The sequence below is a fragment of the Triticum urartu genome, chromosome 6A (assembly GCF_056163025.1).
Source record: "Triticum urartu cultivar PI428250 chromosome 6A, HENAU_Tu73, whole genome shotgun sequence".
Lineage (NCBI taxonomy): Eukaryota > Viridiplantae > Streptophyta > Magnoliopsida > Poales > Poaceae > Triticum > Triticum urartu.
In genome coordinates this window covers 536,044,884-536,060,667 of record NC_141878.1, presented here as the reverse complement: position 1 = coordinate 536,060,667, position 15,784 = coordinate 536,044,884, and the positions used below count along the sequence as shown (strand labels likewise).

The following is a 15,784-nucleotide window of genomic DNA, read 5'->3' as shown; positions in this document are numbered from 1 at the left end:
AAATTAACCGGGCGATCCCCTAGCAAGGCGTTGGCCGTCGGCACCGTGGACTGCTTGCGAATCCAGATCATTCTGTTGTGCCGTACGTGGCGCGCGATGTAACTGGCTGTTGTCCCAGCGGAACGTCGGGCCAACGGATGGAGGCGGAGAGAGCGCGCACGCCCGGCGGAGCGCACAAGGCCGCGGCGATCGGCCGGGAGTTCGCCTGCGTCGGGACGTGGGGTGGCGGCAGCGGGAAGACGGTGCGGCGGGGATGGCGTGCGCCCGCGGCCGAGGTGGTCGTGCTCGGGCTGTTGGCTACCGTGGCGTTGCTCGTGATGGCTTTCGGCGCCGGCGGCGGCCTGCTGCCGTCCGCGTTGCAAGGGGTGCGGTTCGTGCAGGAACCAGGTAAGCAGCAACGGTCGTATTCATTCACTTACGAGACGATGGTTGAGCTTGCACTTATTCGGTGCAAATGCGGTGCGGTCGTAATCTTGAAGCCTTGTACCGTGCAGTCGATGCGGCGCCATCACCCGTGCATGCGGCACCCGACCGTGGCAAGCCGGCGTCGTCGCCTCGGCGCGACCAAGACGTGCGCCTCCTCGGCGGGCTGCTCTCCCCGGCCTTCGACGACCAATCGTGCCGTTCCCGGTACGCGTTGCCGTCTCTCTACCGCCGTCCGTCACCGTTCCGCCCGTCCTCCTACCTCGTGGCGCGGCTCAGGCGGTACGAGGCCCAACACAGGCGGTGCGGCCCAGGCTCCCCGCTCTACGAGCAAGCCGTCGAGCGCCTGCGCTCCGGCCGCAACGCCGCGCGCTCCGAGTGCCAGTACGCGGTGTGGACGCCCTTCAATGGCCTCGGCAACCGCATGCTCGCGCTCGCCTCCACGTTCCTGTACGCGCTGCTCACCGACCGCGTCATGCTCGTGCACGCGTCGCACGAGTTCGACGGCCTCTTCTGCGAGCCCTTCCCCGGCAGCTCCTGGACGCTGCCCGCCGGCTTTCCGATCGCCGACTTCGACGGCACCTTCACCATGTTGTCGCCCACGAGCTACAAGAACATGAAGAAGGCCCGCACGATAAACGGCGGTGACCATCTCAACGTCACTGCCGAGTCTCTGCCGTCCTACGTATTCCTCGACCTCATCCAGTCCTACACCGGCGCCGCATTCTGCGAGGCCGACCAGCGCGTGCTCGCCAAGTTCAACTGGATTGTGGTCAAGTCGGACGTCTACTTCGCCACCGCGTTCTTCCTCATGCCGATGTACCGACGCGAGCTCGCGCGGCTGTTCCCGGAGAAGGAGGCCGCGTTCCACCACCTCGCGCGGTACCTCTTCCACCCGTCCAACGACGTGTGGGGCATCGTCCGTGAATTCCACGAGGCCTACCTCGCCGGGGCAGACGAGCGCATCGGCCTGCAGGTGCGCGTGTTCCCGGAGCTGCCGGTGCCGTTCGAGACCATGTACGGCCAGATCATGCGCTGCTCGGAGCAGGAGGGTTTGCTGCCCAAGGCCGCACAGCGGAATGCCGCCGCGCCGAGAAACACCTCCGACGTGCCGCCGCCGGACGGCAGGAAGACGAAGCGGACATCGATACTGGTGACGTCGCTGTCCCCGGAGTACTACGAGCGCATCCGCGGCGTGTACTACGCCAACCGGACGGAGACCGGGGATTACGTGGCGGTGCACCAGCCGAGCCACGACGGCGTGCAGCAGACGGAGGCGCGCGGCCACAACCAGAGGGCGCTGGCGGAGATATACCTGCTGAGCTTCTGCGACCACATCGTGACGACGGCCGTGTCGACGTTCGGGTACGTGGCGCACGGGCTGGCCGGGGTACGGCCGTGGGTGCTGCTGCGATCGCCGTCACCGGAGACGCCTGCTGAGCCTGCTTGCGTCCGGTCGTTGACCGTGGAGCCCTGCATGCAGGCCGCGCCGAGACAGATGTGCGGTGCGGCCAAAGGGAGCGACGTTGGAGCTCTCGCGCCATATGTCCGGCACTGCGAGGATGTGCATGGAGGCGTCAAGTTATTTAGCTAGCGCGCCCATTTCTTTGTCTGTGTACATAATAGTCAATTGCACCGGTGATGTTAGAAATTGGCGTGAACAGTCACTTCGATGCTAAAACTTGCGGCATACATTGAACTGGTGTAAAAAGGATGCAAATTGCGTTTGGATACCAAAAGCGGTGCTGACTAGGCTCGCATGCGTGGCGTGGGTCCCGCTGTCAGCCATTGGAAGAGGTGTGGCCTGTTATTTTACCAAAAAAACCTTGGAAGTTTTGTCCTCACGAAAAAGCCTTTGGCTTTCATATATCAATAATGTACATAAATTATTATATTATTAAGACGTCATACGTGTGACACGAAGCAATTCTACCCACATGTGCAGGCTAAAGAAGAACCGGCGGTAAGTTGTGCAGTGGGAACGATCGATCGAACCGAACGTTTAACAACATGCTCCCATTCAACCTCTAGTCTTTCAGCCCAATGGCCTCAAGCGGACCAGCCCAGAAACACTAATTGCCTTCAAGAACTAAGAAAACACAAGAATTAAAATGTTGTCGGCCCAAAAACCGCTCCAGGACCAACAAAGCATTCCTGAAAATAACCTAGAAAAAACATATTAAAGACAAAAGGTTGCTATCCTCTAATGAATAAAACTACCATATATTCTTGTAAAAACAAAAAAAAGCCCAGTAAAAAAACACTGATATTCACCACACATGTGGCAGGAGTAGCACCGTACCGAACGAGTCATTTGGTATGAGAGGACCGATCCGCCAAACGAATTCGTTCGGTAGGAGGAACCGACAGCCCGAAAGTCTCCATCACTCCAGGCCCTTTCCCTCATGAAAATCAAAAAAAGGAATAAAAGGCCCACTGACAATGAATTATATGAATAGGCCGAGATTTTTTTTCCTATGACAAATCAGAGCCTAGTTTTTGCTCAGCTACTAAAAATGCCATCAGCTTTAAATGGCAGAAAAAAATGAAATTTCCAGAAAAATTGACATTCGAGTTTGACCCAACTACTTGCCAATATATTGTTTTCTTTAGAATGGCAAGGTTTATAAACACATATTTTATTCCACAATGAAGCATGGCAAATCTGACATGACAAAAAAATTTCTATATTGCCATGTGAAAAAAACACAAAAGGTAGAAAATTCATGTGAAAAAAACACAAAAATTTGCCAGGACACTAAAAGATAAAAATACCATGGCATTTTTAATTAAATTGCAATGAAAATTTAATTGAAATTCTCGTGTTTTGAATGAGAAATTTTCCATGTGTGAGAAAAAACACAAAAAGTTGAAAATCAAGTATGAACAAAACATTTGCCATGGCACATTCATTGAATGATGAATTTACCGTGTGCCAAAAAATACATACAGTTGGAAATCAAGTATGAACAAGAAACTTGCCATGGCAAATTCGTATCAAGAATTGCCGTGTTTTGTGTAATGAATTTACCGTGTGTGAAAAAACGCAAATGAAGTAGAGACTATAAAGTATCTCGCGAATCTTTCAAGATTATATTTCATACAAGCAACCAATGAAGTAGAGATGTTGTCCAGGTACCCCAAATTTGAAGATAACCATCATGCTTATACAATGCTCAACAAATTGCTATTAGAAGAATGCATACATAGCTAACTGTTAGTTTCCAAATATATTTAACTGGAAACACTTCACAGGTATGAATCTATGAAGCTCCCATTGGAAGACATTTGGTGAAAGTACTCCATTCAAGTCGGCTCGGATCAGTGGGTTTTGAGTGGAAGTACTTGTTTCTAACCAATTCATGCCAAAACCGTCTACAGTAAGTAAGTAATCTGTACAATGATTTATTGAACGAACACCTATTTTTTAACCATGGTCTTTTTGGTTGCAAATCAGACCCCACTCGTTTTTTTTTTTTTTGCATCGAATCAGACCCCACCTTGTCAAAGAGAAAATCTAGTAAGCCCAAACTTCAGCTAGTGTACAATCAAGGTCGATGGAGAGCACCAAGAGAAAGTATAAAATAAGATAAAAAAATATGTGTGCAAAGGTCAGCACTAAGACTTCGAGCACTGCGCCAATAGAAAGTTACTGTATTTAGTTTTTTTTCTTCCTTCCATAACAATGCAACAAATTTCTTCTACCATGACAGATGTAGGCCTCTCTCTCAATCAAGAAGAAAAAGAAAAGACAGAGATATATAGGCCGCTGTCCCCATTGACTAGATCAACCTCGGTCAGCTGGAGTGCACCTTGAGATTTGTTACGTACGTCGAGACCGATGGACTGACTTGATCAAGACGACGGACCTTACAAACCTGCTCGATCATATGAAAAATCACACGGCATGTACCTCTTCAGTTATATTCTGCAATTCCGTCGGACCTCACATGAACGTCCTCATGGATTACAGCGCAAATCCACTCATGACAGCGAAAGAAAGTTCGTAATAAGTTGCCAAACCCACCACTACATTCCAAGCTCCGTCTTCAACCCTCCTGTCGCAAGGTGCAGCGCCCACGCGGCCGCGGCCTTCCAGCTTCGACCGCTCCGTCCCCGACACGGCGGAGACCCCAAACCAAACCGCAAACAAGACGCATCTTGTAGCCTGCCTGCCTGCTCTATACGAGCACGGAGCGGAGCAAACGAGCGAGCTAGAGGTAGAGCCTAGAGCTAGCGTGGAGGCAGCTCGATCATGGAGAAACAGCCGATCAGCTGGCGGGGGAGCAACGGCGGCCACGAGGAGAGGCTGCCCCTGCGCGGCGGCGGCGGCCTGGAGACGGAGGCAAGGGCGCCGCACCCCCACGCCACGGATCAGCAGGAGGCGGGGCGGGGCAGGCACCGGCGCAACTGCGTGCGCGCCGCGCTGGTGGTCTGCCTGCTCACGCTCCCGGCCTGCGTCCTCGTCGTCGGGAACCTGCGGGCCGAGTCCTCCTCAGAGATGCTCTTCGACGTCGACGACCTCCCAGAGTACGACGACGGCTACCAAGGTACTGCCACATACGCATACGCATACACACATACTCGACCATTCACACATATGCGCATACGCATACGCAAGTACTGTGCGACTCTAGTCTAGAAGCTGAAGCTGATCGATGTTGTTCGGATGGATCATCGTAGAACTTGCACTTATTAGCTGCGATGGCTTTCGCCAGAGAGACAAAGGTTCTCAGCTAGTAGTCGACGCAGGGAATGGACGAATGTTTTTTCTTTAGAAAAAAGAGGTCCAGGAAATGATGGGGGAAGTTCACGGAGGGAATCGTAGGGGGGCGCAAGATACCAGACGATAGCATGGTTGCAAAGCAGATTCCCGTTGTCTTAGCGTTGCTTATTTTACTCGGGGCGGCCGGGTCTAAATCCTATAATCTGACGTTGGTCGCATCGCCTGCTAACGATAAAATACTCTCGTCTTGCTGGCCTGCTGACGATAAACTTAATTAGACGCGAGGGCACAGCAGAGGCGATCAATCAACAAGCCAAAGGCCAGTTAAAATCGGTTGAGTTAGACACAGAAGATCCGAGCCATGCGGTTTTCTTTTCTGAACCTAGACTAGCTTGAGAATTTTTGGGTGGACGACGGTCTTTTTTCGAGTCAAAAGAGAGTAAAAGACAACACCGCTATAACCGCTCAGTCATCTCGAAAGCGGACCGTCAAACCGTCCAGACTGCATGGTTCAAAGGTATTAAGCCATCTAACGTGGATTTGTATCGGTCTATCGAGCGGTACGGACGCATCTTTTTCTGTAAATTCAAAACAAAGTGAGGGCTTTGTAAGCGTTCAGACAGCAGTCACGTAGAACATCAACACCCCAGCCACCCAAAAACACTCCTAGACCCCACACCTTCGTCCTTCCATTTTCTCTTCTCCAGTCTTTCTCTCTTGCCTTCGCCGCTACTCCACCACCCCGACTGCCATGCCGCACCCCTGCCGAAACTCGATGAGTCCGTCACCTCCAACTGTACACCCGTGCTCCATGCAGCTTCTCCTTCGCCATCGTTCCTCTCCTCTTCTCCGACCGCCGCGCAGGTACCATCCGCTCCAATGATGCTCACCATGCCCGGCAACTGTTCGGTGAATTGCCCGAGCTAAGTTTTGTTTGTCCCTTCTTCTTTGAAGCGATGGATTCGGATATGGAGAGTACATATACGAGCACTATGTTGAGTCGTCTGACAGCTCGTCTGACGAGGATGACTACATGGATGACACGGCGATGATGCCGACGGTGCTTGCAGACGCGGAATGTGCGGGGCGTGTTCTGAATTTTAAGGGATCAATCAAGAGTCATCGAGTGCTCAGCCGCAACCGGGCGCACGGCCACTTGACGCTAATGGATGACTACTTTGCCCCCGATGCCCTCTTCGCTGACAATAGCCGATGTTTTTGGATGCGCAAAAATGTTTTTGATCGTCTCTACCATGGCGTCCGGTCCTTTGATGACTGCTTCATCTTGAAGAAGGACGATGTGGGAAGGATTGGGTTCTCTGGATACCAGAAGTGCACGGGCGCACTACGAATGCTTGAATATGGCACGGTCGCTGATTTGTGGGACAAGTACCTACGGATGTCCGAGAGCACATGTGAAGATGTCATGATCAAGTTTGCAACTGTCGTGGTCGAGGTGTTTGGACCTCAGTACCCCAGAGAAACAACTATGACAGACATTGAGAGGCTCTTGGCAATCTCGGAAGTAAGAGAGTGGCCAGGTTTGCTCAGATCACTTGACTGCATGCATTGAAATGAAAGAACTGCTCGAAAGCATTACAAGGGCAAAGAAAAAACACCTTGTATCCCCAGCTCATTGTGAATAAGCAGGTGCTACATAGGATTGAAGACAATATCAGGGTCGTGGTAAGAAGCCCACCATCATTCTTGAAGCAGTTGCATCGCAAGATCTTTGTATTTGGCACACTTTCTTTGGCATATGCCCGAGTCTCACAATGACATCAATGTGTTGTAGCGATGACCATTGTTTGCTAGACTAGCTGAACGAAATGCTCCTCCTTGCCACTATACTGTCAATGGGCATGAGTATAAATTGGGCTACTATCTAGTTGACGGTATCTATCCTCCTTGGCTATCTTTGTGAACACCATCTCTAACCTTATGTGTCAGAAAAATTCTCACTTTGTCCAAAGAATAAGCAGCTAGAAAGGATGTCGTGAGGACTTTTGAAGTTCTACAAGAACATTTTGCAGTTGTTTGTGGACCTGCTAAACAATGGGTTCGGGAGACCTTGTGAGAGGTGATGACCAATTATGTGATCGTGCACAACATAATCGTTGATGATGAGGGTGAGGATGCTGCCGCAGGTCTTGAATTTGAGAACACGGATGATCATGTCAAACTTCCCCACCGAAATCCGGCCACATTTGAAGAGTTTGCTCTAATGCATCAACAAATTCGATATCGAGCAACTCATGAGCAACTAAAGGAAGATCTAATTTAGCATATGTGGGCGGTTAAGGGTGACAACATTGTTGGAGTGTAATATTTGTTTTTTTTAATTTGAACTACTGATGCATATGAACTATTTTAGACTATATATGTGGCTATTTGATCGCATGGACTTAAAAAAAATTGGTGTCAAATGTATGCGAGCAACGTTGGGTGGCTTACTCCCGCACCCGTGTTCGCGGACTGGTCCCTCACTATCCATGGACGGGTAACAGAGCAAAACTGCGGGTCAGTGTTGGAGATGCTCTCAAAGAGTCACCAGCTTTCTTATCGGTTGATGGAACTCACACATTTAGACCAGTCCATGAATGTTTGATGCCAGTGCCACACTGGATGACACAAAGTGTCCGTGCTAAACAAACATTTAGCGTAGTTTTAGGGGCCGTTTGGATGGCCACCAAAACTGGCCATACCAATAAATTGGTCATGCCCTCAATTTTTGGCTATTATTTGGATGAGGACCAATTTTGGCTTGCCCCATCAAACTTAAAGCATCTCCAACAGACATGCAACGAGCGGTGCGCTAAAATAGTTTTTTGCGCGCGGAAATAGTGGTTTTTGGCTTGCGGCAGGGCGCTGGCTTCGGCAACTGCTATAAAATATTGCACGCACCCCCCGCTCCAACAAACGATTCAAAAAAAACGGCACGCGCGAGCAATCAGAACACAAACTAGTTCAGCCAAATAGATTAAACGATACAAATGGCAAAGTTTAATGAAATAGATAATTTAACGACACAAATAGCAAGGTTCAACCAAATAGATAATTTGACGATACAAATTGCAAAGTTCAACCAAACAGCACAAACAACACAAACTAGTTTGATACAAATAGCAAAGTTCAACCAAACATCACAAACTAGAAACTAAAAGAAGACTACTCCGAGTCGTCCTCCTCCTCCTCCTTGCTTGTGACATCCGACGTATCAAGAAACGTGTCTTCCCAGCGCTCATCGTCGCTAGAGAAGAATGACACATGTCCCAGATCGCACTGCGATATCGCCAGTGCCTTCCGACGACGCCTATCCACCCGTTCCGCGCGCCGCCTTGCCCTCCTCTCTGCCCAGAAGGCGTTCTCGTTGGCGACGTCCTCTGGGTGGCGCTGACGCCACTCCGTCATGGCTCGCTCGTCCGCCTCGGTGATGAGAAGACGGCGCTGCTGCCGACGATGTTCCTGACGGTCAGCGTCAGTTACTAGCCGCGGTGGAGGGGCGAGGTCCTGTGCCTGCTCGCGCGTCCAGACGTCCTGAAAGTTCATCTGTGCGCGAGGCATCGAGAGTCGCCATGCCGCCACATCGTACGCGCAGCCGGCCTCGTGGGGGGTGTCGAAGGTGCCAAGGCCAAGGCGCACGTAGCCGGACCGAAACTCGGCGTAGAAGGTGCCGGAGGGGCGCGTGCGTACGCCGCGGTAGCCCGAAGCTCTCCGGCGACGCGTCGGCGGCGAAAGGCGAGAAAGCGGCAGAGAAAGCGGGAAGAAAGCGGGAGAGGGCGCGTGGCGATGTGGATAGTGATGGAACGGCGCGTGACGGGCGCTGCACTTTATAGACGCGCCAAATCTAGCGCGACCGCTTGCTTTTCCTCACGCGCGCAATCGTTTCCTGCACACCTGATTTTCCCGTATCCGCTGGAGCGTACGAAAACATCTTGCACGCGCTAAAATCTCATTTTACAGTCCACGCGCTTGCGCTTTTTGCAGCCACTCTTGGAGATGTTCTTAGGCGTGCGGCCGTGCAGTTTTCGGCAACGCATGTGCGAATCGGCGGCGCGGAAAACGTCCGCCAAAAAATTGGCGAGCCCGCGACCCTTCCTCCTCGTCTCTTTCCTTATTTCTCTCGTCACCCGATCTGCATCTATCGATGGCGTTGAGCTGCACTGCACCACCCGGCACCAGCGATGCTCCACCTCTCTTCCTCCTCTCTCAAGTGAATCACACTGAAAGGTCACCAGCCGGAGCCCCCCCTCGTTCCCTCAACCAGGCCCTCGATCCCCTTTCCTCTATCGTAATTTCCCCCACTCTTGTTAGATCTTAAATTTCTTACCCAATCAACTTTCTCTGCTGCTACTTCACACGCATGTTGATTTCATTAGTAGGCTGGTATCTAATACTGTACGTACTCCTACTATTGAATTCTTCTCTGTGCTGCAACTTCACACGTTCTTGCCATCTCTGTTCGCTATTTAGACGAGACAAGCTGTTCACCCAAGTAAATGTGCAGCTACGATTTTACAAGATTTATGTCCGAGCTAGTATGCATCGATCTGCAGTCACCTACTTAATTACTTTTTGCACTGGTGCGACCTATCAGCAGGTAATGGGGAAGCAAAAGTTTGCTGTCATAATGTTCTAGCATATTCAGTTGGTTTGTGTTTTGTAATCCAGTTTGTGTGGTCTTGTATTATTATCGCCGATCGAAGCATTAAGATCAGCTAAACTGAGTTATCAAATTATCGCCGAAAATAGGGCTATCTATTTAGAGTATCATTGATACATGATACAATATTCTCAGGGTTAGTTGGAGTTGTTCTAGTATGTCTTTATAACAGCCGTTTGGTTGGATGTTTATCTGTCGGGCTACCTTTGGTTATGCCTGGGAGCTTTGAACTCTGTTGCTTGGTTTCATAGCCGGGGGAACCCCTTTATTAAAAAAAAAACTGATACAATATAGCATGGGCGAATTGGCCGCATCGAAGCTGCAATTTTGGTATGTGTGTTTTTTTTGCCGGGCGAATTGTGGTAGATGTTGGGCATGAATGATATGCTTTCTCGCGAAAAGAAGGAAAGGTGATACGTGCACCGATTGTTCTTGCTGGACCTCTCTATAGTTAGCTTGTGTGTTAATGGTGCTAAGCTGCTAGCTACTTTTGTTTGCATCAATGATGAATGCCACTAGAGAGTATCTTTTCATGCCACACCGCTTTCTCAAGGAGATGACGAAAAATAAAGTAAGATGAGGAATATGGTGTGGTTCAAGTTCTCGATACATATCTAATCAAACATTCATAAAAATATCCATCGTCCTCACCTTGAGAGATAATTCGAGTTAGTTTTCGTCATAACAATCGGTGGGTAAGATAGTCTTGTACATGAATGTTGGAAGGGACATATCGAACCAATAAAATATACTAGTTTGTCTTAGTATAATGTTATTTCTGTTGAAAAATTAATGGAAAGGGTGATAACGCCCTTTTTGTAAAGAAAAGTGTTTAGTTTGGTATAAATAATGATACTTTTTAAGACTCTACTAAAATGCTTTGATCTGTGAATTGTTTTGATCCAAATGTTAGAAGGGATATTTTTTTCAAGAATAATATCTTTTGTGATTAAATATTTGTCATAAAAGGAATCAATACGTTGGGTATACCACTTTATATTTGTAGCATATGTTATGACAACACGCATAGGAAAGTTGAAGAAATTTGTACACATGACAACACACGTTGATTCAAATGTTCAACTAGGCATTTGAAACAATATGCTGTACGTGAATGTGACGACATAATATATATATATACGCTGCCACTGAACAAAACCGGGGGCAACTAGAGGTCCATGTCCAGTTAATTATTCTAGATTGTACCCAGTTAATACCTTCCCCACTGCATGAGGAGGCAGCAAAGAACTGCTTCTTCTCATCATGTCCATTGAATTGCACAAAGGGCAGCCCAATTGTACTCCAAATGAGGTGCATGATCTCTTGCAACTTGCAAGTAACTGTAACGAGGAAAAGAACAAGCAACCAGCCAACTTCCAAAATACTGATTCTTAAAACAAAAGTTGCTTCAAGTTGTAGAAAATTGTAGGATGGCTGAATATTTGTGTTGTATATTGTTATATTGATCTGACCCTTATTCGGGGTATATATAGGAGTATAACGTGGGATGAGACTTGGTGTACAAGACAAGTCGTAGTATATTTAAACTATTCTATCTCTACTCCTTATCTCTACACAATTATACTTCTAACATTTCCCCTCAGTCGTAGCGGGAGTGAAGCGGACGATTGCGACTGAATTTGAAGTCTTGCGCTTCCATCGTCTTCTCTGCTTCGCCTTCATCATTGCGTCAGCACCTAGGGCGGTGATTGCATTCCCTTCCAGTGTCTTCCTTGTCTCTCCTCTATTCCCTCCCGCAGTCACAGCGGGAGTGGCGTGGATGTTGGTGACGACGCGGACGCTGGTGACTGGAGTTGTTGCCGATGAGTAGCTGTAGACGTAGCCATATATGCTGATGTCGAGGTAGCCGATCATGGTGATGTAGCCATGGTCGAGGTAGTCGTGGTCGATGGTGTAGTCATCGTAGATGATGGAACCGCACAAAGCCAGGGGCGCAAAAAATGCGCTATGACGGAGCTGCAGACGTGGACGATGCACCTTGCGGATGTCAGAGGGTGTCGTCGGCGATGAGTCCACCGGTTTTGCCAACACCGGAGGAAGCCCATCGAGCACACATCGGTTTTACCAGAACCGTGTGGCCAAGTAGGGTCGTCACTGAAGTGACGTCGTGTCGATGCAGTCGTGCCGTCGTGAAGGACGCGGTCGATGCCGTCGTCGTGACGCGGTCATTGCCGTCGTCGGGGGCACGTCTTGCAAAAAAGTCTGTCAGAGGACGCTAGGTGTTCATCTTGTGAACGAGGTGGCGGCGGTGTGTTGACGAAGATGTTGATGAAGACCACGTTGATGAAGACCTTGGCGATGAAGTGTCGGCGATGGGGTTACAGCGGCATGTCGACAGTGATACGTCGCTTGAAGGCGTCCCTATGCGGCGATGAAGTGTCGAATCCGTGTCGTGCTCAAGAAGTATGTTGGCTCGTAGCTTGGCGTAGTCGTACAACTCGATGCAGTGATTCGGGGTCGATGAAGACTATCTGGTGTAGTGCCCTCCCGTGATCGGAGACACGGTGCGTCGTGTAACATCTCGATGCAGTCTGATGCTGGCGCGTGCTTGAAGTTTCTCATCGCTGAAACCTGCATGCGAACATGTAATCTGCTGGTCACTTTGGGTCCCACGTCCATGCATGTGGCGTGGATGGTTCCGGATCGAAGTCGCTTTGCGCCTGAGCTGGATGGAACCGCGGCGTCGCGTGGTTGAAGCTGGCTGCTCCAGCGCCTGGGGTCGGCACGCCTGCTCCGGATCGTGCAAGCGCCGACGTACGACGCTGATCCGCGAAGAAGCCACACAAATCTGGCCTGCTCGACGAAGCTCGCAGGACGATGCGTACGGCTGGTGTAGACGTAATGCTCGGTGTGCAGCCGGTGGCGTCTTGCCGACGTCGACGTCTGGCTCGATGAAGTGCATCTAGTCTTGTTGCATGCATCTCCAGATCTCCTTGTAGGAGATCAGTTTGCGTGGCCGTGTGCTGGTTCCTGGATGGATACGTGAGCATGCAAGTTTTCTTTGCACGAGCGTACCTATGCATGGCTGGATGGACCTTTGACGATAGAGACTGCTCGAGGAGGCTTGGTGGAGTGCGGCCGCACGCTTTTTGTTGATGCAGATCGAGTAGCCGGATTCGGAAGATCGCCCTTCTGTGATTCCAAACTTCCCTGGTGGACGACCTGGTGCTTCGTAGCCGCGTATACATACGCTGAGCTGACACCGATCTTCAAGATTTATTTGGTAGCTAACAAAAAATCTACGGGATGGAATTGCGAAATTGATCTAACATAAACTAAAGAACCGATCTAATCTTTGATAGATCGGGTGCCGTGCCCCTGAGGAGAGGAGATTAATCTCCCCGGAGGCGGCGCGCTGCGGAAGTGGTGGAGAGGCCTAGGATCGGCGTCGTGAGACTAATCGCTCTAATACCATGTAGAAAATTGTAGGATGGCTGAATATTTGTGTTGTATGTTGTTATATTGATCTGACCCTTATTCGGGGTATATACATGAATACAACGTGGGGTGAGACTTGGTGTACAAGACAAGTCGTAGTATATTTAAACTATTCTATCTCTACTCCTTATCTCTACACAATTATACTTCTAACACAAGTTGCTATGAATTGTCTTTGTTGCATTTTTTTGTATTGTTCATTGAAAAGACATTCTTTCGGTCTGTCTTCTCTTGTATTGTGTTTGGGTACAACCCACTTTGTTATAATATTCCGTTACTGGCTTACTCAAGCGATACAAAAAAAAAAACTTTCGGTGCTCCCTAACAGTTTCCACGTCCCAATCCTTTCTAGGGATTTTAAGTAATTCAAGTGATTGTTTCCGCTATGAGAATAATGACAACAAATGTAATTCAACTTATATTTACCATTAGTTTTTTTCTAACTACAAAATGCAGCAGCGAACCAATACTATTATTTGGTCCTCTCCTTGTATTGTTTTCTTGCGCTGACTGAAAACATCTTATCTTTTTCAGATATAAGAGATGATATGCCTGATGATTTATCTCCATCGGCACAAATTGATTATGACAGACTTCTGGGTGGCCTTCTGGTCGAGGGATTTGATGAAAGATCGTGTCGCAGCAGGTACCAGTTTGCACGTTATCACAGGAATGCAGCAAGAGTACCTTCTCCATACCTCATAGAAAGATTAAGAAGGCAAGAAGCACTACAGAAGAAGTGTGGTCCAGGCACCAAATCATACAACAATGCTGCAAAACAGCTCACGTCCACTCAGAGCATCAACGGCACATCAGATTGCAACTATCTCTTCCTGATAATCCATGCCGGGATGGGGAACCGGATGCTTGAGATGACTTCAGCGTTCCTTTACGCGCTTCTGACAGGCAGGGTTTTGCTCGTGGACCGTTCTAAGCAGATTGCCAGTACTTTCTGCGAGCCTTTCCCTGGAACTTCATGGTTGATTCCTTCAGATTTCCCTCTGAGCTATAATGAGTTCACCGAGCGTAGTCCAGAGAGCTACGGCAACATGTTGCAGGATAATGTTATCCGTGGCAACACATATCGGTCTCTAGCCAGTGCTAGGCCTCCCTATGTGTTCCTCTATCTTGACGGCGATTGCGCTTCCAACGACAAGCTTTTCTACTGCGAAGATGATCAACAGTTCCTGCAAGGTGTGCCGTGGCTGATCATGCGAACTGACATGTACTTTGTGCCGTCTCTGTTTCTTATCCCAAGTTTCCAAGATGAACTGAGCAAGCTGTTTCCTGAAAAGGACACCGTTTTCCATCACTTGGGCCGGTATCTTCTTCATCCAACAAATGATATTTGGTATTCGGCGACAACTTACTACAGGGCCTACCTTGCTAAAGCTGATAAAGTAGTGGGGATACAGATCAGAATACTTGAAACGGAGGGCATCCTCCAAAGAAATGGGGCATTTCCACATGTTTTAGAGCAGGTCCTTTCTTGTGCTCAGGGTGAAAAGTTGCTGCCAGAAATCGGCTTGACCGATGAAGCAGCCACTGGGAATAATCGGACAATTGCTGTTCTTGCGACTTCTTTAAGCTCTTGGTACAGTGATCAGATCCGGGTAAGGTACAGCGAGCACCGGACCGTCGACGGCACCAGGGTCAAAGTGTACCAGCCGAGCCACGAGGAGTACCAGAGGTCCAAGAACAAGAAGCACAACATGAAGGCGCTGGCGGAGATCTACCTGCTCAGCATGAGCGATGTGCTCATGACCAGCGGGTACTCCACCTTCGGGTACGTCGCGCAGGGCCTCGCCGGCCTCACGCCGTGGATCATGTACAAGCCCGAGAAGAACCTGTACAAGCCCGAGAGCCATGTCGTGCCGAAGCCGCCATGCGGACGCGCCATGTCCATCGAGCCGTGCTTCCACCAGGCCCCCTACTTCGACTGCAAGGCGAAGAGGGACGCCGACCTGGGCAAGGTGGTGCCGTACGTGAGGCACTGCGAGGACGTCAGCTGGGGTCTCAAGATTGTAAATGAAACTCGGTTGTAGCTGTAACTTTTCTTTTCTTTTCTTCACACGGTAACACGATTGCTTGCTAAGATATAGAGGGTAGGCTTCTCTTTTTTTACAGGAAAATATGTTCCACAGATGTAATTTTTTTTCCATCTCGTGCATTTGATCCGAACTGTAGATAGTTGATAAACAGGTTCATCAATAGGAAAATACTATAGTTACCATGTTTCCTGTCATTCTTACTTACCGAGGCATTGTTTTGCACGTATTGGGTGTTTGTTGAGTTTTCGAGGGCATGTAACTCAACAGCAATGTACAGCATAGAGAACAATACCCTCGATCAGGGCATGTCTCGTGAGAATGAGTTGAAGTGAAATAACTGAAAACAGGTTCCGAAACAGCCTGCACACCTCTCACGAGGCCAGTGCGCCAGAAGCTTCCGAAACACACCACATACCTCCTTTCGCCGCCACGCAACATATCCGCGGTCGGTGCTTGACATGA

At 49.3% G+C, this 15,784-nt stretch overlaps 2 protein-coding genes across 2 annotated transcripts; both read left to right on the top strand.

The window, feature by feature from the left end:
* The first annotated feature begins 4 nt into the window (after window positions 1-4).
* On the top strand, window positions 5-2,103 carry LOC147966119 (putative fucosyltransferase 8). Its single transcript, XM_087527113.1, has 2 exons — window positions 5-387; window positions 495-2,103. The coding sequence occupies exons 1-2, from the start codon at window positions 138-140 to the stop codon at window positions 2,015-2,017; spliced, it is 1,773 nt and encodes a 590-aa protein (XP_087383239.1). The 5' UTR covers window positions 5-137; the 3' UTR covers window positions 2,018-2,103.
* A 2,212-nt stretch (window positions 2,104-4,315) lies between these two features.
* On the top strand, window positions 4,316-15,509 carry LOC147966118 (putative fucosyltransferase 8). The gene is made up of 2 exons (XM_087527112.1): window positions 4,316-4,973; window positions 13,806-15,509. Exons 1-2 carry the CDS (start codon window positions 4,679-4,681, stop codon window positions 15,314-15,316), a joined length of 1,806 nt encoding a protein of 601 aa, XP_087383238.1. The 5' UTR covers window positions 4,316-4,678; the 3' UTR covers window positions 15,317-15,509.
* Window positions 15,510-15,784: the final 275 nt, after the last annotated feature.